General features: G+C 41.5%; 2 protein-coding genes across 3 annotated transcripts in view; both read left to right on the forward strand.

Moving 5' to 3' along the window:
• PDE11A (phosphodiesterase 11A) overlaps window positions 1–4,536 on the forward strand; it is a 380,330-nt gene extending 375,794 nt beyond the window's left edge. Inside the window, exon 21 of one of the 2 annotated variants that reach the window (XM_057745497.1) lies at window positions 4,150–4,536. In XM_057745497.1, the coding sequence (XP_057601480.1) occupies window positions 4,150–4,308 (159 nt within the window). In that variant the 3' untranslated portion in view covers window positions 4,309–4,536. The remainder of the gene's footprint in view (window positions 1–4,149) is intronic. The other variant, XM_057745496.1, reaches the window with a different exon arrangement.
• Window positions 4,537–13,476: 8,940 nt separating this feature from the next.
• Window positions 13,477–16,398, forward strand: LOC130858656 (tetratricopeptide repeat protein 30A). The gene has a single exon (XM_057745498.1). The coding sequence runs from the start codon at window positions 13,678–13,680 to the stop codon at window positions 15,673–15,675; it is 1,998 nt and encodes a 665-aa protein (XP_057601481.1). The 5' UTR covers window positions 13,477–13,677; the 3' UTR covers window positions 15,676–16,398.
• Window positions 16,399–17,318: the final 920 nt, after the last annotated feature.

Below are 17,318 nucleotides of genomic sequence, written 5' to 3' on the forward strand. Positions count from 1 at the left end.
GAAAGCTGGGGAGGCCAAGGAAGTGAGAGTTCCCAGGGAAGAGTAGCAAAGAGAGGGCTGCGTTAGAGAGAACTCCAGAGATCTGCAGAGGCCCCTCGAGTCTTCAGTGCTGTTCACCCCATGCATGTGAGGAAACTGCTGAGGCTGGAAAGAGCCAGCAAAGCTCTGACTAATCCTCAGAGCTCGCACAGGCGGGGAGTAGTCCATGCTCCCACAAGCCAGAATTTTAGAGAAAAACCTTGAAGTACGTGACGTTCTAGGTACAGTTCTCAGAAGATTACTGTCTCAGTAGTGGGGCCAAATTAGCTCTAGACTAAAGGCTGCTCTGGACACACCTAGCGAAGCTTAAAGGCAAGCCTCAAAAGGATCAAATTATTTCTAAGCAACCTAACTGCATTCCCCAGTAAAACTGAGAAATGTTTAAAGAAATGAAAGAAAGAAAAAAAATCCAGCATTCAACAACATAAAATTCACAGTGTCTGATATCCAATCAAGAATTTCCAGGCGTGCAAGGAAGCAAGAAATCTGACCCACAATAATGAGAAAAATCAATCAGTACAGACTAGGAAATGATACAGATCATAGAACTGATAAAGAAGGACATTAAGACATTTATTATATTTTATATGTTCAGGAGAGGAAAGGAAAAATGGGGCATGAAAAACAAGTCATGAAAGATATAAAAAAAAAGACCCAAATCAAACTTATAGGAATGAAAACTAAAACTTTGAGAGGAAAACTACAGTACATGGACTCACAGCAGATTAAGCTCTGCAGAAGAAAAATTCAGTGACATAGCAATAGAAAATTGGAATTTGATCCCTCTCCTCTCTCCATACTCCAGATGCTAATTTTCAAGCATTACAATAATGTTGTTCCACAAGGTTCTGCTTTCACTCCCTCTCTGAAACACCCCAAACAATGAGGGAATCAACCTAATTATACATAATTATATATATGTGTGTGTGTGTGTGTGTGTATATGGTACCATACTTATATATATATACACATACTATGTATTTATGCTTACATAGGCATAAAATGTTTATTGAAAGGATACCCAGGAAACTGATAACATCGGTTGCCTCTAGGGAAGGAAACTCTCTGCGGCAGGGATGATGGGAGATTTTAACACTATGTTCGTACCCTTTGTATTCATTGGACTAATGAATGTATTATTTATTCAAAACATAAATAAAATATGGAATAAACCATACCTGCTGGTCACAAGTGGACTCAACAGTGGAGTGTGAATGGAATCAGGAAGGAAGCGGGGCCCCTCAGCCACCTGGATGACTAGAAGCCAAGGGCTGTGTCCCCAAGTGAGGCAAGTGCCCAGGGTCCTGTCTGGGATGGGCCAGGGATGGGGAGCTGCAGTGAGCCTGGGAGTCCCAGTGACTTCCATACACAGCCCAAGTTGGGTTTTGAGGTAAATAAATCAATCCTAACCTACCCTTGGAGCAGCACATGACTCATCAGTCTACTACTCAGTAGATTCCAGTTTAAGGGGAGAGCACTCCAAGGTAGAACCATTAGGTCAAAGTTACAGGGATATAGATTTCAGCTCGGTATAAACAACAACATTCTAAAATCAGAACATAGAGTATACCACACGGGACACCCGCACCCCGGGAGGCAGAGAGTTCTCTGCCTCCGGGCGTGTTTAAACACTGTGAATGGTCAAGCCGCGGGGATGTCACAGACGGGACTCAGCATCCCGCGGTGGATGGCGCCACGCACTTAATCTTTACAGAGGCCCTCTGCGTGTATATGGAGAGTGAGCAGACGTGCGATATGTGCCCTCTTTCTCGTTTGCTAAAACAAGAGTCAAACGAGACAGATACCAGTAGCATTTGCACAGAATTCATGGAGTGTCACTCGCTGATGAGAAGTTTGTAGGAATACCCGTACTGGTATCTTTCGAAATACTGGGAACGATTCTCTTGCTGATCGTACATTGCACGTAATCACCGTAAACCTTGGAGTTTAGGTTTGTGGATAATCCCTTGCCTTCCTAACGTTCTAATAGTTCCATATTCTCCCAGCTAACTGCACTTATGTAACAAATTCATAGTGTAAGAATAATTCTTCAAGATGAGATTCTTGCTACCTTTGCCCAGAACCAGCACCTGACTACAGGAAAATGATATTCCAGTATGGCAATTCTGTGTTTAAGGAGAATTTGAAATAAAGAGAAGAAGGAATTCTGAGAAATATGTAACCCGCCCACCAAAAAAAAATTTTTTTATTCAACACAAAGAAAGCAAAACAGAGAACAAAGAGCTAGATAACAGAAAGCAATCTGTTTGGGGCTAAGCCAAATAAACTTAAATAGTTTAAGGAATAAATTGGTGGAGTAATTCGAATCATGGGCAGGTGCTATGAATGTAATTTAGTAAATGCTCGGGAACCTGCCAGGGAAGAGAAAAATGTGTTGCTTTTGAGATCATTTCCCAGCAGCTTCATAAAAGAAAACTGATTACAGGAATTTAATAAGTAAAACAGAGCCAGAACTATAGTAATCAAATGAGTTTTTAATTACATTTCATGCAGAAAAAAATTCCAATTTGAGCTCCTGGGATTAAAAAAAATAAGTTCTAGAGAAATGCTTTTGTAGCAGGAAAATAACATAAACACTAATTTCCATAGGAATTATACTAGTCAGTTTAATTAAAAGGCTTGATCAGAGCGAAGAGGAGCCAGTGCCAAACTATACTAAAAACCATGGCATTTGTCGCCACCTCTCACACTATTGTCTAAATAAAAGCACTGCATTGAGCAGAAAATGGACACCTGCATTTTTCTAATGGATGTAAAGGGGATTCTGATCACTGTCTGAGTTATTATGTTGTTGTGATTTATTATCATATGGAATAACGAATACATCTGATTTCAGATTAGATGTCGTGGCTTGGTGTGGTAAATATCGCTTATAAAAGCAAGAATATGCTCTGTGTAAGGGACATGAATGTGAAGGGACACCACCTCAGCTAGGGGGGAGTGCTCACCGCCCAGTAGGCTCCCTGGTTATTTCTGGGCTTTCAACCCCTGCTTAACTTACATCTAGTTACATTTCACTTGTATCCCTGAAACTCCTCAGAGTGGAGGGTTATTTGAGGAGATACTTCAGGTCCTCCTAACAGGTGGTTTGCAGTAATGCTCAGGGGATTCCATCCTCAACAGAAAGAGTTATGATTCTTCCTGTTGGAGGACTTTGACCACTAACCACAGGTAAGGCTTGGAGAAGGCTTTTCAGGAGGTGTCCTGCAACTGCAGTGGTTTAGTCACGTTGTCACCTTTGTTCCTCTTGTGATGAATGGGACGCACCTGCACGGTGTCTCCATGGGACTGGAGTATAATTTGTGGCCACAGAACGCTGACCCAAGGCATTAAGTAGGACCATTACCTTTCCAGGGCCTAAAGCCCCACAGCCCTGTGATCCTTGTTTTATTCATTGCTTTGTTCCACTAGAGGGGTGATCCTGAGCTTCCTTAGACTTGTGGTCAGTTGGCCTCCGGCCACACCCTACATTTTCTCTCCCTCATCTCTCCTGCACCCCATCTGTCCCTCTCTTCCACACCCCTTTTTCTTTTCTCTTGTGTCTATTTCCATGCATGTCCTCATGTTGATCTGTACAGTTAGCACCGTTCCCAGATCCTGCGCTTTAAAAATGAGCTCCTCTCATTTCAGGATTTTACCTGGCCGTTCTCATTCAGGTGAGTCCACCCAGAGTCATCTACGGTGGAGCAAATGGTAGGTTTATTTTTGTAAAAATTTCAGTTCCTGGACTATTGAGATCTGGAGCCCTCCCTAGCAGGCAAAGATATACATATTAGTAGACACATGTGAGCTGAATATTTTGTTTCCTGTTTGATGTGCATTTAAAACAGGATCGTAATCAAATTGGCTGGCACCCCCTGGAGTAGTACGCAGACATCTGTCTTATTCTTTCATTTTCTATATAAGCTCTATTAATACAACACAATGGTGTTAACTGCATATTTACTTCTTGTAAATAGCTCGTTTACCAAAATCATCATCACTTTCATTTCTTACAGCCAGTTTCCATTCTCCTCACAACTGAAAGCTAGAAAATCATGGCAGTAACTCCAGTTCCTCTCTCCCCCACCTGCTTTTGTTTTATTTTAGGCGTTGGTGAAGATCAATGTGAAACTGAAGCCAATGCTGGATTCGGTGGCCGCCAACAGAAATAAGTGGGAAGAGCTGCACCAGAAAAGGCTGCACGTCTCCTCGGCTGCCTCTGCCCCCTCTGTCAATCTCATGGTGACGGGGGATGACAGAGACTAACCCTCCAGGTCAGCCGTTGCAGCAAAATGACTGTGTCCTGAAGAGCCAGCTTCGGTCCCGCCACATCATTCTTTTGTTCCTTTAAGCTCAAACAGACATAAAGTCTCAGGGATGTGCTGGGAAGCATGCCTGGGCTTTCGCCTTGGAGTGCGGTGTCAGCAGAAAGGACAGAGAAGGAGGTGGGGCAGGGAGCATGCCCCAGAACCCTCACCTCTCCCTGATGAACACACATGGGCTGAGACGAAGATTCTGGGCAGAGGGCTGCCGTGGGTCCAGGACCTGAGGACGGTTGGCCCTGCTCACTCTGAGCCGAGGGAACATGGAACAGTGAAGGCGTCATTAGCGCTGCTTCATTTTGTATATGGCTACACTGTTTGTTACAAGCCAAACAATGCCTGCCTTTGCATCCTCTCCTGAGCTCCTCCTTTTGTGCCAGACTGTCCCAAGAACCCCAATTTGTGTTCTGTAGAGATATCTTATTTTTAATCCTAAAGCTTCTTAATGATGGATCAGAGTCTTTAGAATCGCCTACCTAAAAGAGGAAAACTATATTATCCTTACAAAAAACAGCCATTCCCAGTTTTCCCCTAAAAGGGTTCATAGTAGGAAGACAGCAAATGTGTTTGTCTGATTGGTGTTTATACATCTTATACAAGATTCACAACATTGCATTGGGACTGTGGTCCCCTTTTTCAGTTTTTTAATTCAACCTTCATTGTAGACCAAGTCTTCTCCCAGAAGAAATGGATTAATAGATTAAAGTAAGGGTGAAAGGAAATCTATAGGTGGATTTAACACAAGTATCACATGAACATTCAGAACTATTTCCAACAGTGAGACATTTCACAGGACACAGCAGACCCATAGAGAATGATCACTCACTAGTGATGAGTTTCGGTATAAAATTTAATGTTACCACCAGTACCAACCTAAAGCTACAGGGAGGGGTCCCCAATTTTGAATTTTTCCTTAATTTTAAGATATAATGCTTGAAAGGTTAAGAAATAATAGTCTTGGCAGAGAACAAATATTCTATAGAAAGTTAGGTTTATAGTAGATAAGAATAAGCTATATTAAATAGATGCAATGACTAGAAAGCTGAGAGACTGAGGACATGGTATGCCTTATCCAAAGAGCGCTGGGCCAGAAGCTCAGTTGTACCCTAGCTTTGGCACTGTTCACTGGATGGCTTTAGACAAGCCACTTAACTTCTCCCAGCCTTTTTCCTCATTTGTCAAATGAGATCACACTTAGAAATTATGTTCAAACATGATTTAACGTTAGAACTTTTTGTTCAAATAAACCTTACAAAGAATTCCCAAGACATAAAGCATCCAAAAATCCACGTCCTCTGTTTGAAGCTGAATTGGGAGAGCCGGAGCCCCTACAAATCCTCATCTCTTTGACTACATACCTAGTGGCCCAGAAAGGGGCTCTGAGGAGTTTGAAAATCTCTGGACCAGATGAACCTTGAAGTCCATTACAGCTCTAAAAAATCTAAAATTTACAAACTATTTTTGTTCTTATTGCTGGCGTCCGTTATTAACTTCATTACTCAAAGAAAGAGGGGTCAGGTTCCACCAAGGACATTTTTTTCCTGGCACATAGTAGACATTTGGGAAATGTTTAAAGAATGGGTAAATTAAAGTACCAAAACAGAAGTAAGAGGAGAGCAGGTACCCATGGGGAAGAAGGAAGATTCTATATGACCAGAAATACAGTAAAAGGAAATTATAAACCAGGTAAATGGGGGAGAAGAGAAGGAGGAGGAAGGAAAAGAGGAGGAGGAGGGGAAGCAAAAGAAAACAACTAACAAGGAAAAAGGAATCAAGGCAGGTGGTAAGAGAAATGGAAACGGGAAGGTGAACATCAATCCAAACAAAGAAAAATGTCACTTCTTACCAAAAAAATGAGGGCACAGAATCCTACCATCAATTGCTTAGAAAATAAAGATACTTGAGCAGGGAGGGGGTTGACAAAAGAGAGAAGGCAGGCGTGGGAACCCTAAAAAATAATGTCCCCAGCTACCCTTTATAGCTGCTTCTGTGGGGAAGACTGGAGAAACTAGAGGAGAAAATGAGTGCTGGAAAAATTGCCTCCGCAGAGCAGGTAAGAGGAGGTTGTTCAGATTTATGGATTTTATTAAGCCAGTTTTCTGAATCACTCTGCTATAAAGGAAAATAGCTTCTGCCGGGCTGTCCCCCTACTTCAGGTGAGGAACAAAGGGTGGGTGGAAGTAGGGACAGACCGTGGTCATGTGTCTACTGCTCAGAAGCACTGCAGGTGTTTCTAGCTATTGTGTCACATCATGTTTATATCACAAGTGGGAATTGAAAATCAGTCCATGTGAGGCAGAGATGAACTCACATCTGTCATCCTCCCCAACGATAAATAAATAGCCCAGATAGTCGGATGACAGTGTATCTAGAGCAAAATTTTAAAGCATGTTGCTTTATGATAAAACTAGACCCAGGGTTCGATGGAGACTGCAGGCACCTCTGCACACTGTGGCTGTCCTGAACGTTGATGCTGCATATTGCTAAGGGGAACGTAATTTATAGCACAAACCCTACGGCTTCCACTAAGGTTGAGTTTTCCTCTCATTTTCTTGCCTTTTTATTGGCTTCACTGCACGGTTGCCAATAGCAACATCCACTGGTAGCAAAGGGAGTTCAACACCATTGCAATCTGCCATACAGTGGAGCCCTGACAATGTCAACCATCAATCAAGAGGCTGTTTGTAATTGCCTCCATCTATTTCTCCTGTCTCAAGGTATCTTTCCTATTGTGGGTCAACATTCAGAAACTGCTGACTAATGCCCCACATCTGTTCCTCCACGACCATGAAACAGTAGAAAAGGAGGGTAGCAGCCTCCCTGGTGCCAACAATCCAGAGGGTTAGAGGTTGAACTCTTGAGAGTTTGAGGTATTTGTAATCCCTTTTCTAAATAATGTATAACTTTCCAAGAATTTGAGGTATGTGTGGTTACCCATATAATCTGCTTTTCCAAAACAGAGAAAGAGAAATTTTCCCAATCCTTATTATTAATGTTTATTTCCTATTGCAGGAAGGCATTTGAAATGTGAGTCTTCTTATAAAACCTCCAACTGACCAGATTATGTGCGCTTCCTCAGGTCCTTGGCATTAATGCTTTAAATGACTTCATCCTTTCTCCATGAAGTGTATTTTTTTTTTAGGAAGGCTATCTATAATTAGAGTAGTCAGTATGTGGATAATACCTGCACAACCTCCAGCGTGGCTGGCAATCCCAGCCAGGAGGGACAGCTTGGCAAACTGTAAAGAGCACCACCCCAGTGCACAGCGGACGGGGCTCCCCCCCAGCCTGCCTATCGGCCAGATCTGTTATCTTGAGACTCCCAGGTCTCGGGTTTTCCACCTGTAAAATAAAAGCACTTTTTTTCAGTTCATTTCCACACTAAAGGACCAAGCTGTATTTAACTTTAAAAAACTGTTCCACATAACTGTCATATTCACTCTTCTCAGACAAGATAGGAGCAAAGAGGTCATCTCTTCACTAAAGACAAAATAAAAAGTTACATATATGGAGTAGATATAAAAACAATCTTACCACAGATATGTCTGAGCCTGCCTCTAGCGATCATGAAAGACATCATCAGTACAAAAATATACCCTTTTATTTCATAAAGGACAACTTTAGATTATCTCATATCATAGCTATCCCATAAATCGTGGTCAATTTAATTTAGAATTTATAAAGTGAGTCAAAAGAAGTTAAAATTGCATGTGTGCTTTCTGCTTCTACAATCAGAGCTGTCTACACATTTCCAGGTATCTTATATTTGCATACATATTTGGTTGGGTTGGAAATAATCTTTAAAATTTTGTTAGTGAAATAACATTATCTAATATTAATGCTACAAGAAGTCAGTTGTTTTTTTCATGTATCAAAATGTATCATATTTGATTCACTTACCTTAGGTCATTAAACAGAGTCTGCTCAATTTACTTTGTGGTAGAATTATTTTAAAATCCATTTCTCCTGCTGACTCTTAATGAATTGCAGAAAGATAAAATACAGTTTTATTCCCATTAATAGTGGGAAAAACTCCTCTCAAGCAGGAAAGAAGTCTAAACATATTAAGGGAAGACTTCCATCTAAAGAAAAATGTTTTGGCTGGAAAAAAAAACAAACACTCAAAAAGGATCCATTAGAGCAAAAGAACAAAACCTAATTTGGAATCCTAAAAACTCTGGCAATGCCACTATAGTGAAGTTTCATTGTCTGCTTCAGAATAACAGTCTCTGAAACTGCTGTTTTGCCATGTGCTGTAAAGAACTCCCAAAACTCAAATGTAACAGGAAATTTAAAGGTTGAGTCTGACTACAAGAAGGCCAAAATTTCATAAGTTTCATAAGTGGGAAAGAATAGAATAAAACACATAGATGGCAGAAATAAAGTGGCGTGTCTGGGGAATTTCACGTTGAGTACTTGGATTTAACAATGCCTGAGGTCTTGCTTACATTGCTCATGTACCTTTTCCTCAGCTGGTAATTTGGTGTTGTACATCTTTCTTAATTTAATTTTGAATGTTCTTGCATATTTAGTCCATCTCTCAACAGTGCTAAAGGTAAGTTATTTATCTGTGTAACATATGTCTACCAATGTTGTTGAATTTATACACTAGGAAAGAAATATGCTTACTAAGTAAATGAAGTATTTGCTGTGAAAAAAAAAATGTGTTATTTCAGGCCACCATGTATCTTTGTGTTTCTTTTCTGTGTGTACATGTGTGTGTATTGGAATCTCGATTTTTTTTTCTTTAGATTTAGATTAAATCATATTTAGATGAATTTAAAAAAACACACAGCATTGTATGGAAACAGGAGTTTAGGTTTTGGCGGATCTCATTCCTTTGGGGAAAAATGCTTTTGCCATTTTATTTTGATGTACAATCATCTAAAAAGGATCCCCTACTGATTTGCTTCCTAATTATCATTGTTTTACACAAAAGAAGGGAAATATGTCATCAATTGAGTTGTCTGATGTCACATCCATTGTGCAGATTTCCCAAGTTGGTATGTCATTATAAGAATACGACATTATAGGCTGCCCATTTCACAAGCATCTAATCCATGATTTTGAAACTGCTTTGAGACCTAAATATCTTTGTTTTTAATAAAATGCTTAAAGTTGAACTAAAGCTCCTCAATAATCTTTATTTCTCTTGAGAAACATAATTTAAGGGCTGAACGAGACAAGCATGCACTCGAACACCTACGATTTAAATACTGACTGTCAATTTAGCCCATTAACCTTGTCCTGATCTGTGATGTTTGCATGTGTGAGAGGGACAGTGGGACAGCCCTGTCCACGCAGCATTTTAAAGATGACAAAAGGTTCTTTGAATTATTGAGGTTTTTCTGCAGGGATAAGAGTCTGCAGCCCAATGCAGACGGGTTCCTGTGTCTGTTACAGATTGCTCAGATTTGCATGGGCAATTACACAGGGGGATCACATCAATGCAGGGCCACGAGCCACCGACGCCACACAATTACACAACGGCTTCGGTGCTTAAACTTTAAAATTCTTACACCATTGTGCCTGTTCTATTAGAACAAACTGCAGCAAATGATCCAAAACCAATTCAAATGACTGGAGAGGAGGTGCTGGGGGGAGAGGGAAGAGGTGCCGTGTGGCCCCTACTGGCCAGCTTAAGCAATCACCAATCCCCGCTTGCTGACTGAGGCAACCACAGGCTTCTTTGTGCTCTGCAGTCCATGCTTTTCATGTGGGGCCAACAGTAAGAATTACCTAATTCACAGAAGGGCTGTGAGGATTAATGAGGGAAGTTAGGCAAAGCAGGACCTGGTCCTGGTACAGAAAGTACTGCATAAACACAGGGGCTTAGAGTAGCTCTTTGTTTGGATGGCTGATTGATTTCTTTAAATGCCAGTATCCACAGTTGTACCTTCTCTGGTAATTCCATTTATAAGCCATAATGTTATTGTGCTCTTCCTAATAAGTTAATTTAGATAATAACACCATAAACCCCAAAATATAAGCTACTTGAGTTTTTTTTTAAAGGTATATCCAAGAAAGAAATCTAATTAAAATATGAATAAGGCCAGAACTGCCAGAGAAAGGAGAATTCATAATGAGGTTAAATGTCTTACCATCTGAGCATAAATGTTGCCAAGTGTTGATATGGTATACAATTTTTCCAAAACTCTTAAAAGATTAAACAGATGCTCGTAAAAGTCAATCAATTACATTACCAATTTGACACTAATTTATTCTTTTTGCCTTTTTAATGGTGGAAGATTAGGGGGTGGGAAGGAAGAAGCAAGGGGACTGAACTACCAAACTGGCCATCCTGAAGGAAAATGGCCTAGAATGAAAGGGAAGAGAAATAACAACTGGAAAATGGTTTTGCAGAGAGTCTTCCTTTATCAAGGAAATTGTTTGACCACAGCTGTGGTTCTTGAGATGTTATTACCAGTATTTACCAACAGGATGTGATTACATTTAGAGGATACATAAGAAAACATACCTTCCAACTAGTTTTAAAAGAGAATGTCAGATTACACATACAAATAGAATATGGAATCTGGTCATCTCACATTTTGACAGGCAGAAACATAAGCATGTTAAGAATCCAACATCATGCTTTTAGTTCCTACACATTTGCCCGAATGGAATTCTTCTACATGGTAAACATGCCTCCCTTTGTGCAGTAAAATCCACCCTGAGTCCAACACTGCTTTCCTAAAGTCTAATTCCTTTCAATAAGGCACTAAATCCTTTTATTGCAACCACAAAATTCTTTCTTATTGCTAGAAATGGTACAATACACTAACTTTTTGATACATGCTCCAGCTTTCCAAGATTCTGTTGGAAACAAAATGGTCCTTTATGGCATTTTATAATATTCCACCCCATTTATTGCTTTCCAGAATTCCTATCATTAATTAAAGGGCCTTCTTTCACCATCCCCCTCCCCCAAAAAACCCTAATCTATTCCCCAACTGCCTGTCATAGACTAAATAAAAGTTGCTCTATCACAGCAGCAGGGATGGTCATGCCAATTTCACAGTGTGATTTGTGCACTCATTTCATTTTGAAAATGACCCTGCCCTCCATCTGTCTAAGCCGAATGTCCTGCTTTTTTCAAGCCAGGCCTCAGGAGCAGCAGCTCATCAAATAGGGAGGAAGGCACAGAAAGGCCTCCCTCCTGCCCACTTCAGCAGTCACACTCACAGACAGCTACCAGCACCAAGAGGGGAACCTCAACTGATGCCTGCAGAGATCGGAGAAATCTGGGGGAGAGCAGAGAGTCCTTCTATTTTGCTTCCAATCCCAAGAAGCCATTTGAAGGTGAAAGCTTTCATGATGCAAATACAACTCTGAAAATCAGACTGATAGACTAAAGATATAAAAGGCAATTTCCCATTTCCATGTTCTGTCGTTACCTTGGTTTACAATAGCAACTTACCCAAAGTGTCAGGTCATACATAAGGATTTTAAAATACTTAGCCTGAGTTTCCATGGGACAAGCATAGTCAGGCAGCCATAAAAGTGAAGATCCTTCCCCAGCCACCCACCCACTCCCTGATTACTAAGCAGCACTAGCAAGCATCCCTCAATCCACGTACCTCCCTGGGTTGAAGGCCCTTAAAGGGTACACCCAGAGATCAAGTCGAAAGAAGCCGAGTAGAGTTATAGTGGACCTCATCAGCTGCTTTCTCTGGGGATCTGAGATGGGCCAGAATGCTACTCAACCCATCTGAAATGGGTACAGTTTGTCCCTTTCTCAGTATTCACGAAGTGGAAGTTTCCTTGTCTGTTCCCACTCAGAAGGACAGAGCTCTATCAATGTCTCAAAAAGAAAGACTGAATGAGTACATAAAGTCAGTTGCTTTATGATACAAGCAATCACACGCCTATATAAGTCTCCTGCCAGCTACACTGGGTGACTAGGAACTATACCACTGCCACTAGTTCTTTCCTAACACCTGCACAGAGCTGCAATTCAGATCTGTAAGTTCAATTTCTACTGCCCACACCAAGTTGGTTGGTTGTTTTCGTGGAGGAAAAGAAGACACTAATATTCCAGCATACAATGTGGCAGCAAACACTAGGCCTTTGCAAACTCATGTACAGGAAATAGATGGAATAGGTTACAAGCAGTCACAATTTCCTACTGAAACTAGCGGCTGGATATCATGGCAACTACCTAGCAGTGTGGTCTTGAGTAAATTATTTAAAACTTTCTAGTACACTGATTCCATATCTGCAATATGCAGAGCATACGGTGGTCATTAAGATTAGAAATAATATATGTAAGTTGAGTGAAATAAAATACGGTTGGTGTTGGCTCTGGAATTTATACATAGAAAAGATGTTATGGGCAGCAAAAAGACTTACAATGAAGTCTTTATATAGTAAAGATATGATTTTATTTGTACCGTTTATCCTAGGTACTAGATAGGCCAATGTAGATCATGGACGATCAATGGAGATTTAGGGAGATCAAGGAAAATTGTTTTCTTATTTGTAGTGAAAGTTGGAGGGCCAGGCCAATAGATATGGCCAAGATTAAATGCCAACATCTGTTCAGTAATGATTGCTTGGGGCGGGGGGGGGGGGGGGGGGGGGGGGCTGGATCTAAAATTAAACATCTCCCAATACCACATAATATTCAGGAAACCATTTCCCATCGTTAACTTGTGGAAACGACAAAAATAAGAACTATTATTACCTTCTGCATATTATGTTTTGGAAACTGTGCCCTCAAGGCAGCTTACAAAGAGAAGCTGCTCTAATTCCAGGAGAAATCCAAAGAGATATTCCACCTTTTCTTTCCCATTAAATTACAAAAACAAACCGCGAAACGACACCATCAGTGTGTACTGAAAAGTGTATAAGGCTAAAAACGCAAGGGACTTCAGACTGCAAACCTTTCTTCCCGGCGCCAGAGACAGGTCACACAACAGGCAGCCACCAACTCTCAACTAACTACAAAACTAAAGGAAGGCGGGTGAAACCGCACCTCCCCTCACCCGAGGATCCTTCCCGCAAAGACTACGCCTCCCAGCATGCAGCGCGGCCACGACCCGATGTCCGCGCGATCGGACCGGTGCATGCCGGGAAGTAGAGTTTCCTTTTCTGAACCGCCAGAAGGCCTTTCATCTCTCTTGCGTGACTCACGACCTTTGCAACCCGGAGTCTTCGAGAACTACTACAGTAGTTTAAAGATTCACCTCAGCGATTCCTTTATATTCCTTACGGATTTTTTCCGTTACAAAGTAATATCCGGACAAGCAGCCTTCCGTTTCCGGTTGGCATGTTGCCTTGGTAACTGGGACGCACAGCCCCGGAGACAGTTATGGCGGGGCCGGGCGATGCGCGCATCCCCGACGGAGAGTTCACCGCTGTCGTGTACCGGCTCATCCGGGATGCCCGCTACGCCGAGGCCGTGCAGCTGCTGGGCGGAGAGCTCCAGCGGAGCCCCAGGAGCCGCGCCGGCCTGTCGCTGCTGGGCCACTGCTATTACCGCCTGCAGGAGTTCGCACTGGCCGCCGAGTGCTATGAGCAGCTGAGCCAGCTGCACCCGGAGCTGGAGCAGTACCGCCTGTACCAGGCCCAGGCCCTGTACAAGGCCTGCCTTTACCCAGAGGCCACCCGCGTCGCCTTCCTCCTCCTGGACAACCCCGCCTACCACAACCAGGTCCTCCGTCTCCAAGCCGCCATCAAGTACAGCGAGGGCGATCTGCCCGGGGCCAGGAGCCTGGTGGAGCAGCTACTGAGTGGGGAAGGAGGAGAAGACAGCGGGGGCGAGAACGAGCTCGATGGCCAGGTCAACCTGGGTTGTTTGCTCTACAAGGAGGGACATTATGAAGCCGCGTGTTCCAAGTTCTCTGCGGCCCTGCAGGCTTCGGGCTACCGGCCTGACCTTTCCTACAACCTGGCTTTGGCCTATTACAGCAGCCGGCACTATGCATCCGCGCTGAAGCACATCGCAGACATTATTGAGCATGGTATCCGCCAGCACCCAGAGCTGGGTGTGGGCATGACCACTGAGGGCATTGACGTTCGAAGTGTTGGCAACACCTTAGTCCTTCACCAGACTGCTCTGGTGGAAGCCTTCAACCTCAAGGCCGCCATAGAATACCAACTGAGAAACTATGAGGCGGCCCAGGAAACCCTCACGGACATGCCACCAAGGGCAGAGGAAGAGTTAGACCCTGTGACCCTGCACAACCAGGCGCTAATGAACATGGATGCCAGGCCTACGGAAGGGTTTGAAAAGCTACAGTTTTTGCTCCAACAGAATCCCTTTCCCCCAGAGACCTTTGGCAACCTGTTGCTGCTTTACTGTAAATATGAGTATTTTGACCTGGCAGCAGATGTCCTGGCAGACAACGCCCATCTGACTTACAAGTTCCTCACACCCTACCTCTATGACTTCTTGGATGCCATGATCACCTGCCAGACAGCTCCTGAAGAGGCTTTCATTAAGCTTGATGGGCTAGCAGGGATGCTGACTGAACAGCTCCGGAGACTCACCAAACAAGTGCAGGAAGCAAGACACAATAGAGATGATGAAGCAGTCAAAAAGGCAGTGAATGAATATGATGACGCTCTTGAGAAGTATATTCCCGTGCTAATGGCCCAGGCCAGAATCTACTGGAACCTTGAAAATTATCCAATGGTGGAAAAGATCTTCCGCAAATCTGTGGAATTCTGTAATGACCATGATGTGTGGAAGCTGAATGTGGCTCATGTTCTGTTCATGCAGGAGAACAAATACAAAGAAGCCATAGGTTTTTATGAGCCCATAGTCAAGAAGCATTATGACAACATCCTGAATGTCAGTGCTATTGTGTTGGCTAACCTGTGTGTTTCCTATATTATGACAAGTCAAAATGAAGAAGCTGAGGAGTTGATGAGGAAGATTGAAAAGGAGGAAGAGCAGCTCTCGTATCATGACCCAGATAAGAAAATCTACCATCTCTGCATTGTGAATTTGGTGATTGGGACGCTTTATTGTGCCAAAGGAAATTATGACTTTGGTATTTCTCGCGTTATCAAAAGCTTGGAACCTTATAATAAAAAACTGGGAACTGATACCTGGTACTATGCCAAAAGATGCTTCCTGTCATTATTAGAAAACATGTCAAAACATATGATTGTGCTTCGTGACAGTGTTATACAAGAATGTGTCCAGTTTCTAGAACACTGTGAACTGTATGGCAGGAACATACCTGCTGTTATTGAACAACCCCTGGAAGAAGAAAGAATGCATAGTGGCAAGAATACAGTCACTTATGAATCCAGACAGTTAAAAGCTTTGATTTATGAGATTATAGGATGGAATATGTAGTAATGTCTAATAATGGCTTTTATCAAAATGGCTCTGTTAACTATATTTGCAACTCTGTGTTATCTGTGTTTATCCTTTGGCATCTTCACATTTGTTAGACGTTGAAATTTGTAAACTTTAAAATTATAATTAAAATAATTTAGATGTATCTTCTGAGAAACCTCACGAAAGAATTATAAAAGAACTTGAACCCTAGAAGGATTTATGAAAAATTCAAAAGTGAATGGGGAAGTGTGTCTAATAGTATTTGTAATGCCTGTGTTCCCTCTCCTTTGTATTTTGCTATATCCTGAAAAAATCCTGCATGAGAAGATTATATCATCCAGGAACCAGGCAGTATCAAGTCCAGAACTCAGTAGAACATCTGGACATTATAATAATGTCAAGGGTTTCACATTATACTCCAACAATTTACCCTTAAGTAACATTAATTTGTAATGCATACATATTGCATAGATTTTAGTATGTCTTGGCAGAATTTTCCAATACAGTTGTAATGCTTTATCTAAGAAAAGTCCCTTATGTTCTAAATTTTTTTTAATCCATAAGATTCAGTAGGAAATCTTGTGCCATAATAAAAACTATGGTGCCATGGTGTGGAGACAATAAATGGTTGACAAATTTCCATGGTTTTCTTTTGTTCATTTGTTAATAATTTATATATATATGATCTTACTGTTTTCATAATTGATCTTTAACAGTGATTAATAATAGGTACCCTTAGAACTTGGTTCTTAATTCTTGTTTCTACTTAGGACACTTTAATACTGGACTTTGTTTTATGTTGTAGCCTCTTAGAAAAGGAAGAATATTCTACGTTATTCAATGACACTATCAAGCTCTGCTACTCATACCATGGAATGGTAACAATGGATTCTCAAACCTTATCTGTTAGATTCATAATGCCAGTTCCATAGTCAAACTCAATAGTGTTTGGGGGTTATCACTGTGAACTCTAATCATTCTGCATAGACATTTAATTTTCTATAAGCCATAAGAGCTTTACTCTTTGTTTCCCCAACCCCTTACATCTTTCTCTTCATAAAAGTAACTGTCATGGCCATTTGACCTGGTTTAGAAAAAGTCAAAAGCCTTAGGTTGAATTATATGAAATTGCTGATTTTGAAAATTTTGAACCTATAAAACCAGCAATTCCCACGGTTCAGCCTAATAGCTCTCGATGAACAGTAGCAAATTCTACTATAATAATTTTTTTTTCCTTCACAGAGGAAACAGCTACATAGGTACCCAGGTGAAGCATGCTGAGAATAATTCTTCTGTAGCATGACACCTTTGGGTACTGAAATTCTATCATATCTGTCTGAGAATTTGGCTCACTGTGACTTCTACTGCATAGGCTTGAATTTATGTCCTTTTTAGTCTGTTATCTGAGCTAGTACCATTTATCTAGTTGATGGTGATGGTCCCATATTTGGAAGGAAATTCTGAAGGGATTATTAAATGAGTTTATATGCTGTACAGTGGAGGAAACTTTCCATTTGCTTAAGTATAGAAAACATACAGTGTTCTTGCTCAGATAAGGGAATCCTTTCCAAACCTAGTGGTTTCTTCCATTACAATTAACTTCTGGAGCATGTAAAGAAAAAAATATTTTGCAGTTTCGGTTTTCCTATTGGCATGTT

This window comes from Hippopotamus amphibius, chromosome 8, assembly GCF_030028045.1.
Source record: "Hippopotamus amphibius kiboko isolate mHipAmp2 chromosome 8, mHipAmp2.hap2, whole genome shotgun sequence".
Lineage (NCBI taxonomy): Eukaryota > Metazoa > Chordata > Mammalia > Artiodactyla > Hippopotamidae > Hippopotamus > Hippopotamus amphibius.